The 20,933-nt window shown below is 32.2% G+C and overlaps 1 protein-coding gene across 1 annotated transcript in view; it reads left to right on the top strand.

Moving 5' to 3' along the window:
• LOC118186981 (cytochrome b-245 light chain-like) overlaps positions 1–20,933 on the top strand; it is a 35,270-nt gene that overhangs the window by 2,893 nt on the left and 11,444 nt on the right. The window contains exons 3-5 of the mRNA XM_035357150.2: positions 6,847–6,921; positions 13,541–13,624; positions 13,911–13,992. Of these exons, the coding sequence (XP_035213041.1) occupies positions 6,847–6,921; positions 13,541–13,624; positions 13,911–13,992 (241 nt within the window). The remainder of the gene's footprint in view (positions 1–6,846; positions 6,922–13,540; positions 13,625–13,910; positions 13,993–20,933) is intronic.

The following is a 20,933-nucleotide window of genomic DNA, read 5'->3' as shown; positions in this document are numbered from 1 at the left end:
CCAAATATGAACATTTCCACATATAAAATAAATAAAATATCCAAAAACTTTTACCTCTAAATCATCTATTACATTCATTATACACGTCACCAACGAATTCATACCGCAAGCATTACAAATACTTAGTATCAAATATTTAAATTATTTCCATGCACGTTTACTTCAACTTAAACGTGTACCAAATTCCTACAAACATAAAATTCACAAAATAACTATCATTTAATTAAAATATCACTAAACCATGTACACGTCGACTTTTTACTTAAAAAAAATCCCAGAATTGCACAAAAATGGCATTGCGCACACTCTTCACTATATCCATGTACACTGCTTTTTTCTCATAAATTAGAAAAATTTCACGAAAATACATGATAATTTTCTCAATCTTTAAACCCGGTAAAAAGAACATATATGAAATTACCTGATCGTGAAAAAGTATTTACCCTTTCCAAAGATGAACATTTTCACATATAAAATAAATAAAATATCCAAAAACTTTTACCTCTAAATCATCTATTACATTATACACGTCACCAACGAATTCATACCGCAACCATTACAAATACTTAGTGTCAGATATTTAAATTATTTCCATGCACGTTTACTTCAACTAAAACATATACCAAATTCCTACAAACATAAAATTCACAAAATCACTATCATTTAATTAAAATATAATTAAATTCAAAAACACTACTTAAAATATAAATGAGCACATACATTAAATTAATACATACATAAATACCCATTTCGAATTCACTTTAGTTCGGCCATGGGATCCAAAAATTCACGAACACTGTTTCACACAACACAGAATAAAGCCAAATACAAAATTTCCAGATTTTTTCCCGATTTCCCCCCTTTTCCGATTAAAGAACCGTAATTCGTCCATTAATATCACATGACATATCCCATGATCTCTCATTTCCCTCACACAAAATAATGCGTAATCGGAACTGAGTACTGCTCACATTATTACCAAAGTCCCAGGTAGTAACCTTTATCGCCTCCAAAATGTCGCCAAACTACCAGTTACCATATTGTAAAGATCAACCGAAATCCTTTTTTTAACATGTTTACCTTCTCATTGTTTTCTCTACTTTTCACTAGAGACAAGTGTGGAAAATATCAAAAATGCTTCTAATCTTATCATATGGCCAGGTGTTTATAGAAAGGAATTTTTCTATTAATAAAGAAATTAAAAACTGATAATTTAAACGATTCATCTTATATGTGTCAATGCATCATCACTTACATAGATAGGGTGTGGCAAGGGAGAACGTCTGATGCTGATGCATTCAGACATATAAGATGGATCTTTCAAATTGTCAGCTTTCAGTTTCTTTATTAACAGAAAAATTCCTTTCTCTAAATGCCTGTCCATAAGAGAAAGTAATGTAAGCTTGTATCTAGTGACATCTATTACGTGTTAATACCATCTGAATTATCCCAGGCGCTGAAAACCCTAGCTACGGCTCTTTGCATCATACACAGTGTTCAGGCTATGCATTTTCCCACCTGATGCAATCGCTGTAGATCATAAATTCTGTTGCCTAGTGCCTTCCTAAATTCTAAAATTTTGCCATTTCTAGATTTTGTTGCTCAATGTGTCACTAAATTCTAAAAATTGTACTACACCGGCTCAGTAACCGGCCCTTATCATATATCATTTAACATGTATTTCTTTGTTAACCCTTTGACGCGAGGTGGTCGTGCCTTGAAACCAACAATTTTTTTATTTTTTTCTCCTCTTCTTTCCGAAATTTTTGCGTGAAAATCAATTGATTACTGATCTTTTACCTCTAAATAACACAAAATGACTGCAGAATCATACATGTTTTAGGTCTTAGTACTTCAAATCAGATGCCTTTTAAAATTTTTTTTTAATGAGACAAAATAAATTCCTTTTATTAATATAAACAAGTTTAAATTTCAAAACTTATTTATCCCACATCATGATTTCTATAATAAACAATAAAAAATAGCAATAATTAAACTGCATATATATATAAAAAAACTATATGTATGGCATTTGCTTTGCGGTTTCAGGGCGCGACCACTGCGCCAAGAGCATTGTGAGCAATGCTCTGGAGGCTCGATAATAGCATTGTGAGCAATGCTCTAGAGGCTCGATGGTCGCACCTTGAAACTACTGCTCTTCACAATGGCGTTTGCTTGCTTCTCAAGTAGTAATGTTTATTTTTACCCAGATATAGATAAGGGGTTTTGAAACCACAGAGTTATTTTATTACCAAACAATACATGCACTTGCCCAGTGAAAAGGTCTTTCTTTTCCAGAGACTTTTCTCTGACCTCAACACACTTGCTCCCCAGGCGAGTATTGTGATTTTATAAATTATTTCTTGTGGTTTAAATTTAATGTAAATATACTTTGCTATAATTAAAAATAGAAATCGCATAAAGTTATATTTAAATTAAAAATATTTTCTGAATATTTTGGTACAAAATACAAATAAAATAATTATGAATGAGAAATGAATGATCCATACCAAAGCCAAAAAGACCAAGCCCCCCTGCCCCATTAACATAAAAAACCACAAATTTCATGTGCCAGATGAAAAGAAACTAAATAACACAGGACATATACCAGTGAAATTTAGATCCAGGCAGTGAGCACAAGGAAGAAACCTCATAAAAGAAGCTACATGTGTGAAACGTGCAATGTGGGTTTATGCATGTACCAAAAAGACAAAACATACTTTGAACAGAGTCACAAAAAAATGTTCTTTGAAATTTAAAAAAAAAAAAAAAAAGGAACTACTCTGATATGCTCCCTTAAGTCGCCAAAACGCTGCCATATTACTGTCTAAATTTCCTGTCTACATTTTGAACTTTAAGCCTAAAATGTCTCCAAAAGCACAGTTTCACAGTTGTCGTACATGCAAAAACCACGTTTTGAACACACAATTTAAGCTAAATATCTGAAACAAAAACAAAAAATTTAGATAGCAAAAACGTAAAGTTTCTAACCAAAAATATTTGACAAGAATCCTTGTACACAGCAATATGTTTTAACTTAAAAAAACATCTACGAATGGCACAATCTAGGCAATGAATGAATCTACGAACTATGCACCCCTTGCTTTAATAAATTAACATAACAACAATAAATTTCAAAGAATACCATGTACACAACATCCTGTTTAAACTTTAAAAAAATATACGGATTGCACAATCTAGGCAACAAAAGAATCTGCGAACTACGCGCACCTCGCTTTAATAAATTAACATAACAATAAATTTCAAAGAATACCATGTACACAGCGTTCTGTTTCAACTTTAAAAACCATCTACGAATTGTACAATCTAGACGCTACGCACTAATCAACAAAATAACTAGAATAAATTTCAAACAATTCAAAAAAACAACAACAACATAAATTCATACTAAAAACAATAAACATAATATTCCACACAATAAGAACAAAAATAAAATAAAATGCACTTACCATATATTAATGCTTTTTGGAACAGCAGAAATATCAATTTCATACCGCCTTTAACATGCCGCCACGTAATCACTATCGTATTTATATGACAGTTAGAAAATTCATACTATGATTCACAAATAAATAAAATCATAAATAATCACAAATCCCTCCTTCTATCATGCACAGCCACTAAAAATAATCTCCCAGATCCTCTTTCTACACCTCCAAATACCCACTGCCTCTCAACAGGATGGTCGCGATGATATTTCCTTTTGCCGAACTTCAATTCAACAACTTCCACTATTTTATCTCCCCCCCCCCATCTTCTCTAGACACAGAGCATGACGCGAACCAACGAGGTCCAGCAAAAGATTATTCAACGTCAACAGGGTTGACATACAACACGCAATCGCACCAAAAACCAGTGCAGAACACATATCGCCACATTTGGTGAAATTAGGGCGTATATCAGAGTTGTACAAAAAAAGAACACAGAGTCTTTCTTATCCTTATTTTACTGAGTTTTTTTTTTATCCAATTAGCCAAACGTCCTTATTATGTAGGTACTTATATTTTCACTGCTATAGAAAAATTACATAAATGTTTTTTTTTTTTTTTTTTAAATTTTTCTGATGATTTACTTTGTAAAATAATGTAAAAAAATTATATATAATGAAATTCTTACACATTTTTTTTAATTCATAAATTTCATCATTTATTAGAAATGCGCACGGAGAAAGGTAAGTTTTTTTTTCCCTACTACCTCAATAAGTTTCAAAATCCTAGACGTGCAGTGGTTTCACAGTGCGACCACCACCCACAGAACAATGGGCAAGAGTAGTTTTTTTTTTTTTTTTTTTTTTTTTTTTTTTTTTTTTTTTTATTCATATATTATAGGTCTCTAGGATCATAATATTTAATTTCTAGAATTTTTATTTAAAAAAATTATAAAAATAATATTGCGTGCGTCAAAGGGTTAAGCAGCCGAATTCATAAATTTTCAGCAGCATTTGAAATTTAAATGGCTTGGCTTTGGATTTACTAGTTTGTGTGATTGTCTAAAGGCAGTATCAAATTAAATTTCAAGTTATTGATTTATTTGTGTTTAAGATGCATAGTAACAATAATTGCATTTTGATGTTAATAAAGTAGATGAATATTTTTGTGTAATTGACTTTAAACTTTTAATTACATAAAGGTAAATGGCATTTTAATGCTGAAATTAAAATAAAATGTTTTTATGTGTATTGCTGCGTTTTAAATGATAAGATATAAAGTGAAAATTGTATATGTATTTAATGCTGAAATTAAAATAGTATTTTTTTATATTGTTGCATTTTAAATGATAAGATTGAAAGAAAAAAATTATATATGTATTTAATTACAAGTATGATCTGATGCACATTACTAACACAAAATTACTTGCCTATCCTGCCTAGATTTAGGGCCCAACAGTGAACAATTGCTTAAGACCACTGAATACTGGTACTTCGGCCTGGTTTGGTTTCAAAATCAAGTGAACGGGCTGGCAAGTGAATTGTAATTTCATAGTTTTCCCCATGTGTAACATGAATGCGAGCCAGTTTCCCACATAAAGTCGTCCACGAAGGCATACTTCCTCTTAGGCAGATAGCTCTTGTGGCTTGTCATATTCAAATAGCCTAACCTTACCTTCCTAGATTTCTTTCTCTGAGGTTACCTGAAAAGCCTGGTGCATGAAACGCACATGGTCAGTGAGGAGGATCTTGTTGCATGCATTAACATTGATATCATAATCATTAGAGAGACTCCTGGTATATTAAAAAAATCTGCGATTCTAAGCTGCAGTAACATCTTTAAGGACGTATGTATACATGCATCTTAAAATTTATCCAATAAATTAATACAATATATTAAAAGTACATAAATCTGGGTATGAAGTACCAGAGGCATTGTAGCATTAAAATCAAGAAAATACCTCTGTCTCATGGCACTTTTGGAAAATTTCGAGGTTCTTCTTCTTTTGGGGGGTTTGGAAACTCGTGGCCTGTTGGAGGGTTAATACTAATAGTAGATTAATTATTTACTAAATTCAGCTTTTGCAATAAGCAATTAATAATTTTCAATAAAAATTTTCAAAGTCATCTTCATTATTTCTTGTGGTTGGCAACACATTTTTCTCAGGGACAGTAATTTTATTACAGTTATGACGATGAAGATGTCATTCAATCCTTATTTGCATTTCTTATTAGAAACATTTACTTTGCTAATCTGCATGTGACAATATGGTATAAATATATAATTAAAATGCAGTATAGTCTTTATATATCTAAATATATTAAAACGATATTGTATTTTGATTACTGTTTATAAAATTTTCTTTCCATAGGCTGATCTGTTAATTACTCTAAATAAGGGTACCCAACCTTTCCGTCCCTAAGAGCACATTCTAGAATATTTGTTACATGGCGGGCACCATTTACTTTTTCAATGTGAATTAATAGTTGGATATAGTTAATAATGCATACACATAAAAAAGAGATCGGTCGCATTTCACTTTGTGCTGCTACCTGTGTTATATGCAATTTCTATTTCATCAAAAGCGAGAAAACTTTCACATAGAATTTTATTGAAAACTAAAACATTTTTATTGTGATTACACAGCAACGGGCACAGGGTTGCGAACCCCTGTTCTAAATTATCTTTTTTAATACAATGAAAAAATGAGCTAAATATTTGGATACTTCCTCATTAAACTCGGTTCTCCACAATTCTTAGTTACTAAAATTAGCAAACTTAATTACCCATTCTGTAACATACAGCTTTCAAATTTTGCCAAAGACTTATTTAGTGGTCCCTTTAACAAGGAAGTGCCAACATTTGCTGTTATATAAATGTTATTATAAATAATGTGGATATATAAATTCTACTATCTGTAATAATTTATATTTAATCATTATGCATTAACTGTAAATTATTATAGTCTGGGTTTCTTGTAGTGTTGAATGATAATGTTTTTTTGTACAGTAGAATATCAGGTTTTTCATGTTTTGATAGATGACTCATTATATATCTTAATATGCTACGTGGGTTAATCTTTAACTGAAAGTACAGTCGTAAATGTTTTTATACATGGCAACTTTCTTTAAGTAACTATCAAAGTTAAAGTCAAATGATTATCAAGAAAATTTATCACTGCCTGTTTTGAAGATTAGTTGGAAAGTGAATTCTTGATAGTTTTGTTCTATTTTCCTCCTTAGGTTACCTATGAAGTGTAAAAAAGTTTCATAATTTTGTATTTATGTGCTCATTTTTATAATTGTCTTGTCTTTTCTGAAATTTTCTGTAATTATAATCTTCAGAATGCTTCATGTATGATAAATATTCTTTAGTTAATTCATTCTTAATAATGTAGCATAGCAGGTATTTTAGTTTTCTTGTTAGAATACCCTCGTGGATATAGGAGAGATATAAAGTCACTAGAAAGGAGGTAAGGAAAGCTAGTACTTTAAATTATGACTCTTCTGTTCTAGTTATAATTTAATTATACTTTATTACAGTCATCTTCTGATTTACCAGGAAAATATAGGGAAGGTTATGCATGGTTAACTCAAAATCATGGTTAATCCAAAGCCGAGATAAATAACTATAACATAGGGAAAAAATGCTACAAGGTAATTTACCTGTGCAGTGATTTCAGGAATGTGATTTAATAAAATTTCACTACCACTTGTCAATAAAAAAGTGAAATCTAAGCCTTTCCATGAAGCATCTTAATGAGTTCTAGAAATAGCAATTGCTGTTTCAGCAGAAGTGCAAGTATTCGCCAACCAGAATTTCTTCAATTACTGTACTGCCAAATTAAGAGTGCATCTATTATCAGCTGTAAGAAGGGGGATAGAATGCAGGAAGGGATTTGTAACTGCAATCAGATTGTTAAAAATGTGTTTGAAAGAGGAAAGGCAGGCGAAGGGAATAAGCCTGAAAAATAATCAACCAAAGTTTCATATCAACATCAGCTCTCACTCTCTCTTTCACATGTCTGCTGATGATTTTTACGATAATAATTTTTGCCTACAAAGTGCTTCTTTTTTAGCAGAGCCCCAATTAATCCATGCCCCTCCCCAGTAAATCAGGAGTTGACTGTACTTTATATTTGTTTACATTTCAGATTCTAAAATAAAAACATTACTCAACATGAGCCTCTGTAAGGAGAGGAGGAAACTTTGTATGGCTGAACTACATAATGGAAGGAGGCCTTTTTTCAAATACTCTTGTTTGAATTTGTAAACATTATATAAACTGCTGACTAATTATTTTTCTCACTCATTAATTTCATTATGATACTGTTGTGTAAATAAAGTTCTCTTAGTGAAATTTCTTTTCTAGTACTTTTGAAATACACACTAAACCAAGGATCCTCAGTTTCTGGGTAATTCTTCTCTAAGGAAGAAACTGTGCAATGTTATACTGGAAGACTGAAACCATAAAAGTTTGCAGCTAAAACATGGATGAAACCACATAGCCCAAAATAACTAAACTAAAACTATTAAAATTTAGAAATCACATTAAGTACAGTGAAATAATTATCACTTCCTTATTTATTATTATTCAACAGTAATAATTTATGTACTGATGATCAAATAAATAAAATCAGCTCCAGTTTAAATGGCTCCTGTACAAAAAAGTTAACTTTTATAAGGTATTTCTCCTGCCTTCGTAGTGTAAAGGTCAGCATGCTCGATGTGTATTCGAGAGGTCCATGGTTCGAGTCCCAGCGAAGGCGTTGCTCATTTTTCATCTTTAATAACCTAATGTCTCTACACTTTAGCAATAAAGATGGAAAAATTATCATCAGCATGAAACAAAACTCTCTACAAAAAATGTAGAAAGGAAGAAAAACATAGGCTAACAGCAGATGATGCATAAATAGCTATATCTAGGATTTTTTTCCCACTATCATGTGTAATTTAACTATATGGAATTAAGAATAAATATGCATTGCTAAATCATGTATCCTACAGGAGCTCACAATTTATGAGTATAGATGGGGCGATCTGGAGTTAGCCCTTCTTGGTAGATGGGCGTCACGATCGTGGAGCCCTAGTGATCTTTCCTACTTTCTTTTTCATCTGTTTTATGTCCATTTCTTCCACCCCTGTGGTTTTCCTTTTCAGAGTTTGTTGTAGACAGAAACTGTCTTTGCATTTGCCATGTGTTTCTACCCTTAAGGTTGGGAAAGAGCATCATGGTAGTTGAGGGGCAAAGTATTGTCCCCATCACACGGCTTTGGCCTCTGCCTCAGTTTGAAACAGGAGATATTAGCTGTTCCTGCTAATGCCGATTGGCTGGTCACTTGTTGTTAGTGTCCTGCCTAATCTGAACTGGCTTGGGAAGAAGCTTTAGTAGTTCTTGCTTTCAGAAAAGCTGACTGCTGGGCTTCAGAGTGTGTATAGACTCAATTAACTCTGCCACTGAAATCTGCATCCCCTCATTGGATTCTGTGAGAGCAAACATCAAACAAAATGGCTAATCCTTATTTCATGGAATCGTCGCGGCTTCCACAAAATCTTGTCAGTACGAAAGTTTTGATTGATGAATTCTGATAACAGCATTTTTTAAATAGTGAGGGGAATTAAGACTTATTAGATGCCATTTTATCACTGATATCTGTTTTCAAGTGATGCATTCTATAATTTTGAATGAAGTTTTAAAAATCAAATGAAAGTTTGAAGCAAAAGATTTTACACCTTGAAACCAGATTTTCAGATTGTGCTTCAGGTGATACTTTTAAAAATCTGGAGAATGATGAAGGTTTTAATGGTTGCATTACTTCAAGAGATTAAAATATCATATACAACTCTAAAAGTAAGGACAAAATATGGATAAAAGTATGTGTTGAAATTAATCTCTTACTGTAGAAATCAGAGTGAAATTTATCTCAAAGTGAATTCAGTAAGCAGTTTAGTATCAGCCATTCAAGTGTATGTTGATACATGAAAGATTAGTATTGAAAAACTTTAAAAATTAGTTTCTTTCCTAGTTAAAGCTTTTATTTTCTGTCAATTAACCAATTATGATGATTTAAGAACATAGAACATCTCTACTACAACTTCTTTCTGTTAGCTCTCACCAGGTTGCAAATGAGGTTAGACTATTTAAGGTGAGTGTTTTGAAAGTTTTAGATGTAGAGCTTTTGGGAGTGGTGCTTTCAGCTTTACCTTCTACTGCCCAGATCTGCCTGTTAATATTCCAGCATTAGCCATTTCATTAGTCAACATTAAAGTGCACCATTAAAGTTTTGAGTCATCTTAGTTAGGCCAAATTTGTATTGTTTCTAGCTATGATACTTTTAATTTGCAGTTTCAACTTTATTACCTGCAAATGGTGTTTTGTTTATGCATGCAAGTGGTGCCTTCATTTTAAATTCAGATTAATAAGAAGGTTGTTTAAAACCTTCATAGGTCTTTCTTGTAGTCACATTAGACCAAGCAAAAGCTTGCTGTTCAGTCTAATAAGATCTGAAGGACATTTGACTTAATATTACATGGCTGTGACCCCGTGAACTGGCAATCATTGAAAAGTACAATGAAAGTGCTTAAGCTTTATATGGGGTGTTCCAAAAGGTCATTTACAGACTTTTTATGTGCTAGTCTATTGGATCATGATGAACAAATTTTTTTTTGCAGGAAGCTGTGTCAGAAACCATGACCAAACTGCCACTAAAGGGTGAAATTAACAGCTGTACTGGAGAGTAAAAAGCTGGATCGTTTCAGGCAAGGGCATTGTGAGAGAAGGATACATCACTTCAGGAATGAGGAATTAGCTGATATACATTATATTTATGAGGTTGTGGATGGTATGGATAAACCATGAAAGCACTTAGTAGACATCTGCCAAGTCATCTATTATTTGAACAGCAGCATAAGTGAGGCTGAAACTCTCCAAGTAAACAACCACTTTTGTTGGCAATGTACTACATGCACACCTGTCATAGAGGAAGCTGTGTTGTGGTGTATTAAGAGGAACCTATGAGCAAGTATCAGAGCAATCGAACATGACTTGGGTGTACCAAATTGTGTTTCCAATTTGTCTCAATTTCCCATAGCACAGCTTTCTCTATGGGAGGTGTGCATGTAGTACATTGCCAACCAATGTGGCTGTTTATGTAGATGTCTCTAGGCTTACTTAATCTGTGGGTGCAGTTGTCCAAATAATGGCTGACTTGGCAGATCTCTGTTTGGTAAGGGCTATAGGTGCATGCGTTTTGTCCACTTCCATCCACGGTGCCATAAATATAATGCATTACAGCCAGTTCATCATTACTGAACTGTGACATCATTTTCCTACAATGTCCTCACCTGAAATGATTCCGCTTTCCGCTCTCCAACATAACTGTGAACATTGTCCTCTTGTGGCGGCTGGTCATGGTTTTGAACACAACTTTTTAAGTAAAACTTGTTAGTTATAATCTGATGTAAAATTTGTTAATGGCATTTTGGGGCATTCTGAATTTAATGTTATGGAAGAGACATGTATTCATGGTAGACATGAAAATTAAATTTTATCTGCTGAAGCATTGTCCCATATGTTTGTTGCTCTAAGGCAAAATAAAATAGGAAACATGCAGCATTTTCAAGAATTTAAGTTGGTTATTTTATGTCATGATATAGTTTAGAACAGTGATCGTCAAACTGTCGATAGTAGCTTGCAAGCAGATTTTCAGTAGATCACGTTAACGCTTCGGTTGGCTAATCCTCCACTGAACTGATGCTAACGACAACTGCTTATTTCTCCCGAGCAGCTGCCTTGTCAGCCTCATCTCATAGTTGATTGTATAAGCGTGAGGTTGTATGTGTTATATTTTTCTTTTTTGTGTATATTTGACATTTACTAACTTGAATAGTTTGATTTAGGTGTTTGTACTAAGCTAGGTCTGTTCTAACGATGGCTCATTCAAGAAAAAAGCAAAAAACTTATCACTTTCATTCAGAATGAGAAACCAATTACTTCTTTACCCAGGTAAAGAACAAATGTATGTGTTGATTGTGCTATGCAAGTGTGTTACAGTCAAAAGTCGTTAATTCGGACACCCATAATCCGGAATAATCTATAATCCGGACCTCAAGGCTAAAAACTTTCTGCGCATGCTCTGCGTTGACACATGCACACAGGCGTTTACGCGTGCGCGTAAGACCTTTACAACTGCGCGTGTGCGCAAGCGCAGAATACGTTTTCGCGTGTGTGTTTAATGTATAACGGACGGTATAAGCTAAAATTACCTAATTATCTATTTCAGTTAATGTTGATGATTTCGTTGTTCCTTAATTTTTGAATTTGATGCGGCGTATTATTTTTTGCAGACTGTAAGAGCAGTTTTATAAAAGTAAACTTGAACTTTCGATTATGTCAAATAGAATTTCCGATGCTGGAGCTCCCAAAGGATCTACAAAACGAAAGTATGTTTCGATGTCCATCAAACAAAAAGTGGAATTGCTGCAAAAAATGGATAAAGACATGAAGAAGGTGGCAGAGAGGTTAGTGAAAACAAAAAAATTTCGATTGTCAAGTTAGTCGCTATTCTCGGCACAGCAATTGCGGGACTTGAACAACAGAACTTTGTAACTGAACAAGAAATTATGTCTGTTTATAGAATTAAAGAGAAAGTATTATCACATAAAACGAAACAACTTACATTGAAGGAAATGTTTAATAAAGTAAACAAATAAATATTAAGCTTTTTTTTTTTGTAAATTTTGATACCCTTTAGATCATAATTGTTCTTTATTTCATAAATTACTGTTTCATATTTTTAATTTTAGAATTTCTGCGTGCCATCTTACGAGATTTAAACTGATGATCGATAATCCGGAATCACCGAAGTCCCGACGAGTCCAGATTAATGACTTTTGTCTGTATTTAGTAAGAAAGTAGTGAACCCAAAAAACACTTCCAAGATTTTAAAGGATTTCAATTGTTTGTCAAATTGCCTTTTATAATGATTAATGCTAAAGAGTTCTCTACTTGTGTTAGAGCATTTTCATTTTCAAGAAGATAATGCTGCAGTGGAGTTGGAGCAGATTGATTTTCAAGGTGATATATCTGTAAAATCGCTTTCTTCAAGCTCTGAAAATATTTGACCCTCTTGTTCCTGAAGAAAAATACCCAATTTGGTCTAGGAGTGAAGTGAAGGCAGTATTCAGCTGTACATATCTATGTGATATCTGTTCAAAGTGAAGGCAGTATTCAGCTATACATATCTGTTTGATATCTGTTCAAAGTGAAGGCAGTATTCAGCTATACATATCTGTGTGAGATTTTTTTTTCCAGTATGAAATTTAAAAATAAGTACAGAAACAGACTCATTGATGAACACTTGAACAACTGTATTCAAGTGGCAAAGACTATCTACTCTCCCAACACTAAAAAACTTGTTGTTAACACAAGAGTTCCATCCTTCTCTCATTAAAGTCTGATAAAAAGATATGTCATTACATTTGTTATTTATTATTAACTACACTTCAGTTTCTTTATGTACAATTCAATTTTAGTTTATTTTTGTTATATACAGTTTAATTAAAATTTATTTCATATTTACTAGAAATGTAAGTTTATAGGCAATAAATGTAAGATTTTTTTAAAAACACTGTAGTTTTTTTTTTTTTTTTTTTTTTGTGTTTGGTTGCTCATGGTAGGATTTTAAAATGGCACAGTAGCTCAGAAGCTTCATAAGTTTGCAGAGCACTGGTTTAGAATGCCATTTCTATGCTTAACTAGACAATTCTGTGCAAGGTTAAGAATAATGTACTTTAAACAAAACTTTTGTCTTATATTAAAGACTTTATTCAAGTAAGAGCTGTCTGTTTAACCAAACTTCTATACCTTCTCAATCATCTAAATTCACAGTAAAATGGTTTAAAAATAAACTGAATAGTTATCTAATGTGCCAGGTAAGGTTTTTATCTAAAAATATTTATCTCCAGAGGATTAATATAACTTTAAATTTGATTGTATGTTTAATAAATCACCAATAATGACTTTATAACTTATTGTACTGTAAATGTTTTATTAATGCTTCTCTTATATTTTGCTCTATGTGTTCTTTTTAGATTTCAAAAATACATTGTGCCTTATATTATAGCCTTGGGATTCTGTGGAAGAAATTTTTATGTGCGATTTGTCTTATATTTATGGTAAGCAATTTTGTTTACTGTTTTATTGTCACATTGAAAATTAAGGGTAAAAAAACTGAAGTTATTTTAATTGCTATTTGACAGTATAAAGAAAAATAAATAGAAAGCATTTAGAAAGAAAAATGTTTTTTCTTATTAATATTTTGAAAAGTATGAACCATGTTATATTAAAGCAGGTTTTATAAGAAAAAAAAATTGTCCCCCAAATCATGCATTTTAAGTAATGTTTTTAGTATTTCATGTGTCAAATTGCAATTGTGTTAAGTTTTTTTTTAAATCCTTGTAGCTTATCTGTGCCATGTTTCTTTTTGCTGCCGACATTTATAGGAGGTGCGTGTATTATCACAGCTTCTCTTATATACTTGAAGGTATATATTAATTTTTATACATTTTGTTCCTGAATATAATAGTTCCTGAAATTCAGGAACTGTTTATAATAACTTTAATTTGTAGCATATTTTGTTATTTTATATCTAACAATCTTTGTTTAAATCCTTTTTATAAAATTATAAATCTTTTATATATATATATATATTAGAGGCATTCTTGGCAGTCTTTCCAAAATTTTGCTGTTATCTTATGCTCTGCTGAATATATCATCTCCTCACTTTGGCAAATGTTATTATTCTCTGTACAAAAGAAAAGATCTTTACTTTATTTCCATGTAGCCTTGCCATTGTGCTATTTGTGACATTTAGCAAAACATAAGATATCTAAATTATTTTTTATTTTAATCAGCTTGTAAGTACTTAACATATTAATTAAACAATTTAAAAGCAATAAATACATTTCTAGGTACCATTCTATTTTGAGGACCATAAAAGATTGCAGCAAAAATGTATGCGCAAAAGCGCCAAGTCTAGCAAACGCGCCCATTTAACACCACGCCAAATCTAGCGTATGCGCTGATTTAAAATTTCATAGTTCTATATTTCTTAAGACGCCATTAAAATACTAGTTTAATTTTAAAATCCTTTTTTATGTCCTATGGATTTAACTATTTGGGAATTGCCTAGGACAAAAAGTGTGCAATCCATGTACACATCGACCTATTTTCACTTTAAAAAAAAATCCCAAGAATTGCACAAAAATGGCACTACGCACACCCTTTATCTATGTACACATCGGCCTATTTTCACTTAAAAAGTAAAAGAAAATTGACAAAAATACAATTGTTTTTACCCTTGTAAAAAGCGGCAAACAAATAAATGGGCAATTCTGCACTTTACCGAGAATTTTTTCAAAGAAAAGGCATCATTCATTATAGAAAATTATGTTTGAACGACCAACCAGATGAAATTATACTTTAGCGATAACTCAGTAGCAAAATAGCAATGCAGGAATCCATTCAGTTATGTTTAGCTTTTTTTTATATAAATTATAATAATTTGAAACAGTTATTTAGTCTTACCCTTCCATTCAGTTATGTTTAGCCATTTTTTATGTAAATTTTAAATTAACCTTTCATCTAAATTAAAACAATGATCTTTAAATAGTTATTTACTATTATACTTCCTTTGTTGTGTTAGGGTTGTCGCAATAATTTTTGGCAGCACTGGCATCAATAATAGTTTGACGATTTTTTACGGTCCTCAAAACGAAATAGTACCCATTTCTAAATAATTTAAATTCATATTTTATTCCTTAATTGTATAGCTATTTCATATAAATTAAAATATGTGCTGCAATATTATAATTACTGAAAGGGACTTTTAAACACCATATGCCAGCGGTTCTCAACCTTTTCACTAATGAGTACCATCTAAACGAAAATAGAAAACTTTAGTACCACCACTACATTTTAGAATGATTATTTTTCAGTTTCTCAATAGAAATATTAAAATATATATATTCTATCAGTTGCACAACCTATTGGCTGTTTGTATTAAATACGCACACATAAATAAGTATTAGTTACCATTTTCATTATTAAAATTTAAGTTTCACACTAAATTCTAAAATCAAGGGTGAAATTTGGGCCTGTTTAAGAGAGATCAATTTCTTTATGTCTGGTCTTAATTTACTTAGTTTTAACAGTAAATTAGGATCCACTTTTAATTTTGTTCTGTATTTATTTTTCGAATATAACATGGAAGAAACTCCTTGTTTACACAAATAGGTTGTACAAAAGGTAATAAAAATTTATTAACTTCATTTAAAATGCCTTTAATTTTTTTTTTTTTTTTTTTGTTCAGCCTAAAGTTAACTTGTTATTTTTGAAATATTCAATTAGAGTTCGATAACAGGAAATTTCTGTCAATTGTTTTTTTCTTCATGAGATAAAATTTCAGGTACATTTCAACAAAATGGATTTTTAGCCAAATTTTCTGTTTCATAAACCTCTGGAAAATGCATGATGAAATTATTTATCAATGAAAACCAATGGTTTTTTTGATGTCGGATGATAATTCTTCTTTTATTTTCAAATTATTTTCAGTTAGAAAACTTCCGAAAGTGGTAAAAAGCTTAAAATATTATTATCCACTTCGTTGATTATTAGCCTCGAGTTTTTTTATCATTGTATTTATTTTATCGCTAATGGTAAACAAATTAATGCTTTGTCCCTGCAATCTTAAATTTAATTCATTTAACTTTCCAAAAATACCTACTAAATGTGCCAACCATAATTCACTAAATAAACATTTCTGCAATTGAAATTTTGAATCAAAGAGGAAAATTTGACCATAATTCACTGAAAATTTTTAATTTGTGATTAAGTTTAAAAGGACGATTTAAAACTTTTTTACTGGATAACCACCTTACTTTGGAATGTAACAAAAGTGTTTCATGTTCACAAATATTTTTGAAAGCTAGACTTTTAATAAAATTAACAATTTTCACGGCTTGATTCAAAGTGGATTTCAGGTTTTCGGAGATTGTTTTGGCTACTAAAGCTTCACGACAAATGAAGCAGCGAATAAATTTAGTTTCAGATGATGCTTTCTTTATTTCAGGAATCTCACCAGAATGTATTCCTGTGTTAAAGTTCGAGCTTCGTCACTGCATATGGCAATGCACTTTTTCCAAGGAACATCATTCATTCTCAGACATAAAATTGTCAATTACTGTGAAAATTTCACTTGTGGCTGCTCTATCATGAAGAGATTCACAAAATAAATACTCTTCAGCCATTCGTTTATCTTCTTCAAAATGTATGTAAAGTAATAATTCAGTAACGTTCGTTATATCAGTACTTTCATCCAACTGCATTGCAAAATACTCACTATGTTTTATTTTTTAAATAAGTGTGTCTTTTATGGAATTTGCCATTTCATGAATTAGTCGACTTACTGTATCATTTGATAACAGAAAATTTTTAAGTTCATTAACCTCTTTTTCATTGAATAATGTTAAAACAATAGCTGTTGGTCATATAAAATTTTCTCCATTAGTGTAGCTTGCCCAGTGTAGGCAATTCTTAGGCTTACTAGGTAACTGGCTTCCAAAGCTTTTTCACTTGAAGTAACAAAACCTTTCATTACTTGTTTACTATTTTTGATAATTTCCTCATAAAGTATTCTTCAGATTTATCCTTTAAATTCACATGCTTAGCTTCCTGTCTTTCAAGAAACGATGGTTTCATAGTTTGATTGGATAATATTTTGCCACAAATAATACATCGAGGTTGAGGATCCATTTCACCTCCATTCCAAGTAGACTCAAATGATAAATAACTTTCATTATATTTTCCGTAAACAAGTTTTATTTTTATTATTCTTAGTGCTAGTAGATTGTCTTGAATCCATCACCTGTGAATCATTACATTTCCACTTAGTCAATCCTAGCCATTTTTCCATTTTTAAAATCTAGGTTTGTTTTATTATTTTTCACAAATATTTAAATGCACAATGTATTATAAGTTCTTGAAAAACATATGGCGATATTCTCAAAATGTGTAGAAAAGTAAGGAATACAAAGCAACAAGAAGACAAAATACGGGCTATTAGAGACGGCAAATGGACGTAAAAAAAAATTTATTCTAATTGGAAATAGAATTAATATGAAATATATGAGCCCGGAAATGATGGTGACGTAAAATGTAGACATGCTAAAACTTGATCTACTCTAAAAGAATTAATGAGATACTATTATCTTTTTGTTAAAAAAAAAAAATATTCTTTCAGTAATTTCAATGACGATCAGAGCATCAAAACTTTAAGATTATTATGGAATTCAAAGGTAGATTGATTTTCATACAGCAAAAGGCATCATTAAATATGGAATTACAAAGCCAGGAAGAAGCTTCTTAAGTTAGTTAAGTGTTAGCTTATTATTATAAAACTTGTATCGTGTATAAAATTTTGTATTGAAAATTGAATATTATTGTATTTAATTAAGATATATTATTCGTATTGCTTTATTATATAAGGTTGTAATTGTACAATTTTGTATGTTATTATGAGTGTTATCGCACGAAATTATTGAAGTAACCCTTCAATGCCGGGGAAGGGGTATGTTCAGTCATTAAGACTATTTAGTTTTTAAAATTACATCATTTTTTCTCTTCTTGGTGCCTTGCATGGTGCAAATGTTCATTACAGTAACCCTGTAAAGGTTCGCTGTTGTTGTTAGTAGTAAGTCATCGCTTGAAAGATGGCATTGTGATAAGGTCACATAAAAGAAGAAGAAACTGAAGATTAATATGGACAAGGATGTCTCGTGAGAATAAGCTGAAAATTATTATTTTTTTATCTTACAAACACGTTTTCAATAGTTGTTAAAATAGTCTTTACTAAAATAATTAAATCTTTGGCAATGTTAAAAATGCAAGCTCGAAAGCCACGAATTGCTCTCGCACGTAAAATGCATAGAATTTGATTTTTGATATAGATAGGTTTTTCTCTGCAGAATTGTATGTAGCCATTTTTTTAGCATTCAATAAATTTTATTATGCTGTGTTTTGTTTTCAACCTGATGTCACAACCCAGGGTTAGCATAGCGGTTTCTGCCACTACACCACAGTAGTAAATATTAAAAGTTGGTGGCAGCTTTTAGGGATTGTTCCTGAGAGTAAATTTAGGAACGGACTTTTTCGCCTGTGAACTTGAGTTTTGTGTTTCTTCTCTTCAGGAACGATCTAATTTTGCGTGCAAGGACAGTTCGCATGGTGAAGCCTCTTCAGTGACAAGTGACACTGTGTCAGAAGGGAACGCCGGAGGAAGCGTGATCTAGTGCCGAAAAATAGTGAAATTTCCCGGAAGAATATCCAAGTAGTGCCAGGAGAGTCAATTGAAGGCGTCTTCAAAATTGGCGAGTACCATTTTTGTGATTTTGGAGAAGTTATGCCAGTTATTCGAGACTAGGTTTATTTTGGATATAGTTCTGTTTTTGGGGATCAAAAGTTTTCTGGTGGTTATTGAAAGTTAAGCTTGTGGTTACTGTTGCTAATTGAAATTAAATTGTTTGTTCTATTGTTTTAGTGACTGTTTAAATTGTATGAAGTATTGTAATGGTATGCTTTAGAAAAATTTAGTTTTAAATTAGTCCAGAGTTAGAGGACAATATTTATGTAGTTGATATAGAGCAGGAAAAGGTTTCCTCTTAATTAGCATTTTTTTATATACGCTTTGTACGTAGGCATAGGTATTATCATTAAGTGTTGTAAGGCAATTTGTGTTCAGAATTGTTAGGGAATTATTCAGTTTTGGAGAGATAGACCTGTTGTTGTTTTGTGTTATTGTATTTTGGGGTAGGTTATTTTTCTTTAATTTTCCATAACGGGTGAGTTTATGAGGAAATTTACTAAAGCTCTGCTATTGGAGTTAGCGGAGGAGTTTGAAACAAATGTGTCTCAGGCAAATAGAGTAAGAGAAATTAGGCAGGCTATTCTAAATGCCGAGGACTATGAAGAAGAAGCTGCGAAAAAATATGCAGCAAGAATTTGGGCTGTGGCTGAGCAGAGAAAAGCAGAAGAAATAGCCGAACAAGAGAGAGCAGAGCAGGAATGTGAGCAAGAGAGAGCAGAACGGGAATGGGAACAAGAGAGAGCAGAGCAGGAACGTGAACAAGAGAGAGCAGAACGGGAGCGAGTTTTTGAATTGGAAAGGTTAAAACTGATGAATGTGGTTCAGACTAATAGCCTAGTTTCCACAGTTTCGAAAGTTGAACAATCCAGAGAAGAAAAGGTTAATTTGATAGATCTAGTACCGCGTTTTGAACCGAGTAATATAGGTATTTCATTATTCTTTATGCTATTTGAGAAACAAGCTCAAAAAGAAAATGTTAATGAGATTGATTGGGTCTTGCAATTAATTCCTTTATTACCTCACGATGTAGCCCAGTTAATAGTGAAAGAACCAGCGGATAAAGGGGATAATTATCAGCACGTTAAGAAATTACTCATGCAGAGATTCAAGCTTAGTTCTTGGGCACTAAAAACAAAATTTGAAGAACATTCTAGAAAAAAACGGAATGTTATGGGTGGATTTAGTGTATGAATTGAGAGTGTATTTAGAGAATTGGTTGGATTCAGTAGAAGTTCAAGATTTTGAAAGTCTTAAGGAACTTATGCTCACTGAGCAAATTAAGCGACGAGTCCCTCTAGAAATAATAGAGCACTACTTAGACAATTGGGAAGAATTTAAAACAGCTTCCATTTTAGCAGAGAAATGCGACAAGTATGAGGCTTTGCGAAGAGATACAAAGAAGTTAGAACAGAGAGCGGGGTTAAAGAAACCATTTGAGAAAGATAGAGAGCGGTATGTAAATTCTAACTCTAGTTATAATCAGAAAAGTAGTGGTCATCAAAGAATTAAATCATAGGAGCATAGAAAAGTGGAGGTTCCTAAAAAAAAGCAAGTTTTCAATGAAGCAGGTTTCAAGAAACAGCGGAAAATAAGGTGTTACCAATGTGGAAAGGACGGACATATCCGACCTAACTGTCCATCGCTGGAAAAGAATAAGGCTAATCTGGTGAATAATCTAGGAACGGAGAGTTTAGGAAAATGTTTTGAGCCGTATTTCAAGAAAGCTGTAATTAATGGGATAGAGAGAGAATGTCTGAGAGATACTGGAGCTGGTATAGATCTGTGTAATAGTACTTGGATTAATACTAGTGACTTATTAGAGGAAACTGTATGGGTGAAACAGCCTTTGGACACAGAGTGTAAATGTTTACCTTTGGCGAAAGTCACCATTGAAGGTGATTTTGGTGTGGTCACCACAAAGGCAACGGTTACTCCGGTAGAGTTAGATAAAGAGTACTATTTGTTAGGGAATAAAACTGCACAGTTGATTGAGGAAATTAGGGAACGACCGATTCTCTTGAATGCTGTGGAGACTCGTAGTCAGGCGCATGCGTGCAGGAGTC

This window comes from Stegodyphus dumicola, chromosome 2 (genome assembly GCF_044657685.1).
Source record: "Stegodyphus dumicola isolate Sdum_Otavi_A_Nest chromosome 2, ASM4465768v1".
NCBI classification, from domain to species: Eukaryota; Metazoa; Arthropoda; class Arachnida; order Araneae; family Eresidae; genus Stegodyphus; species Stegodyphus dumicola.
The sequence above is the reverse complement of the archived record's forward strand: the minus strand, read 5'-3'. Positions and strand labels throughout refer to the sequence as shown.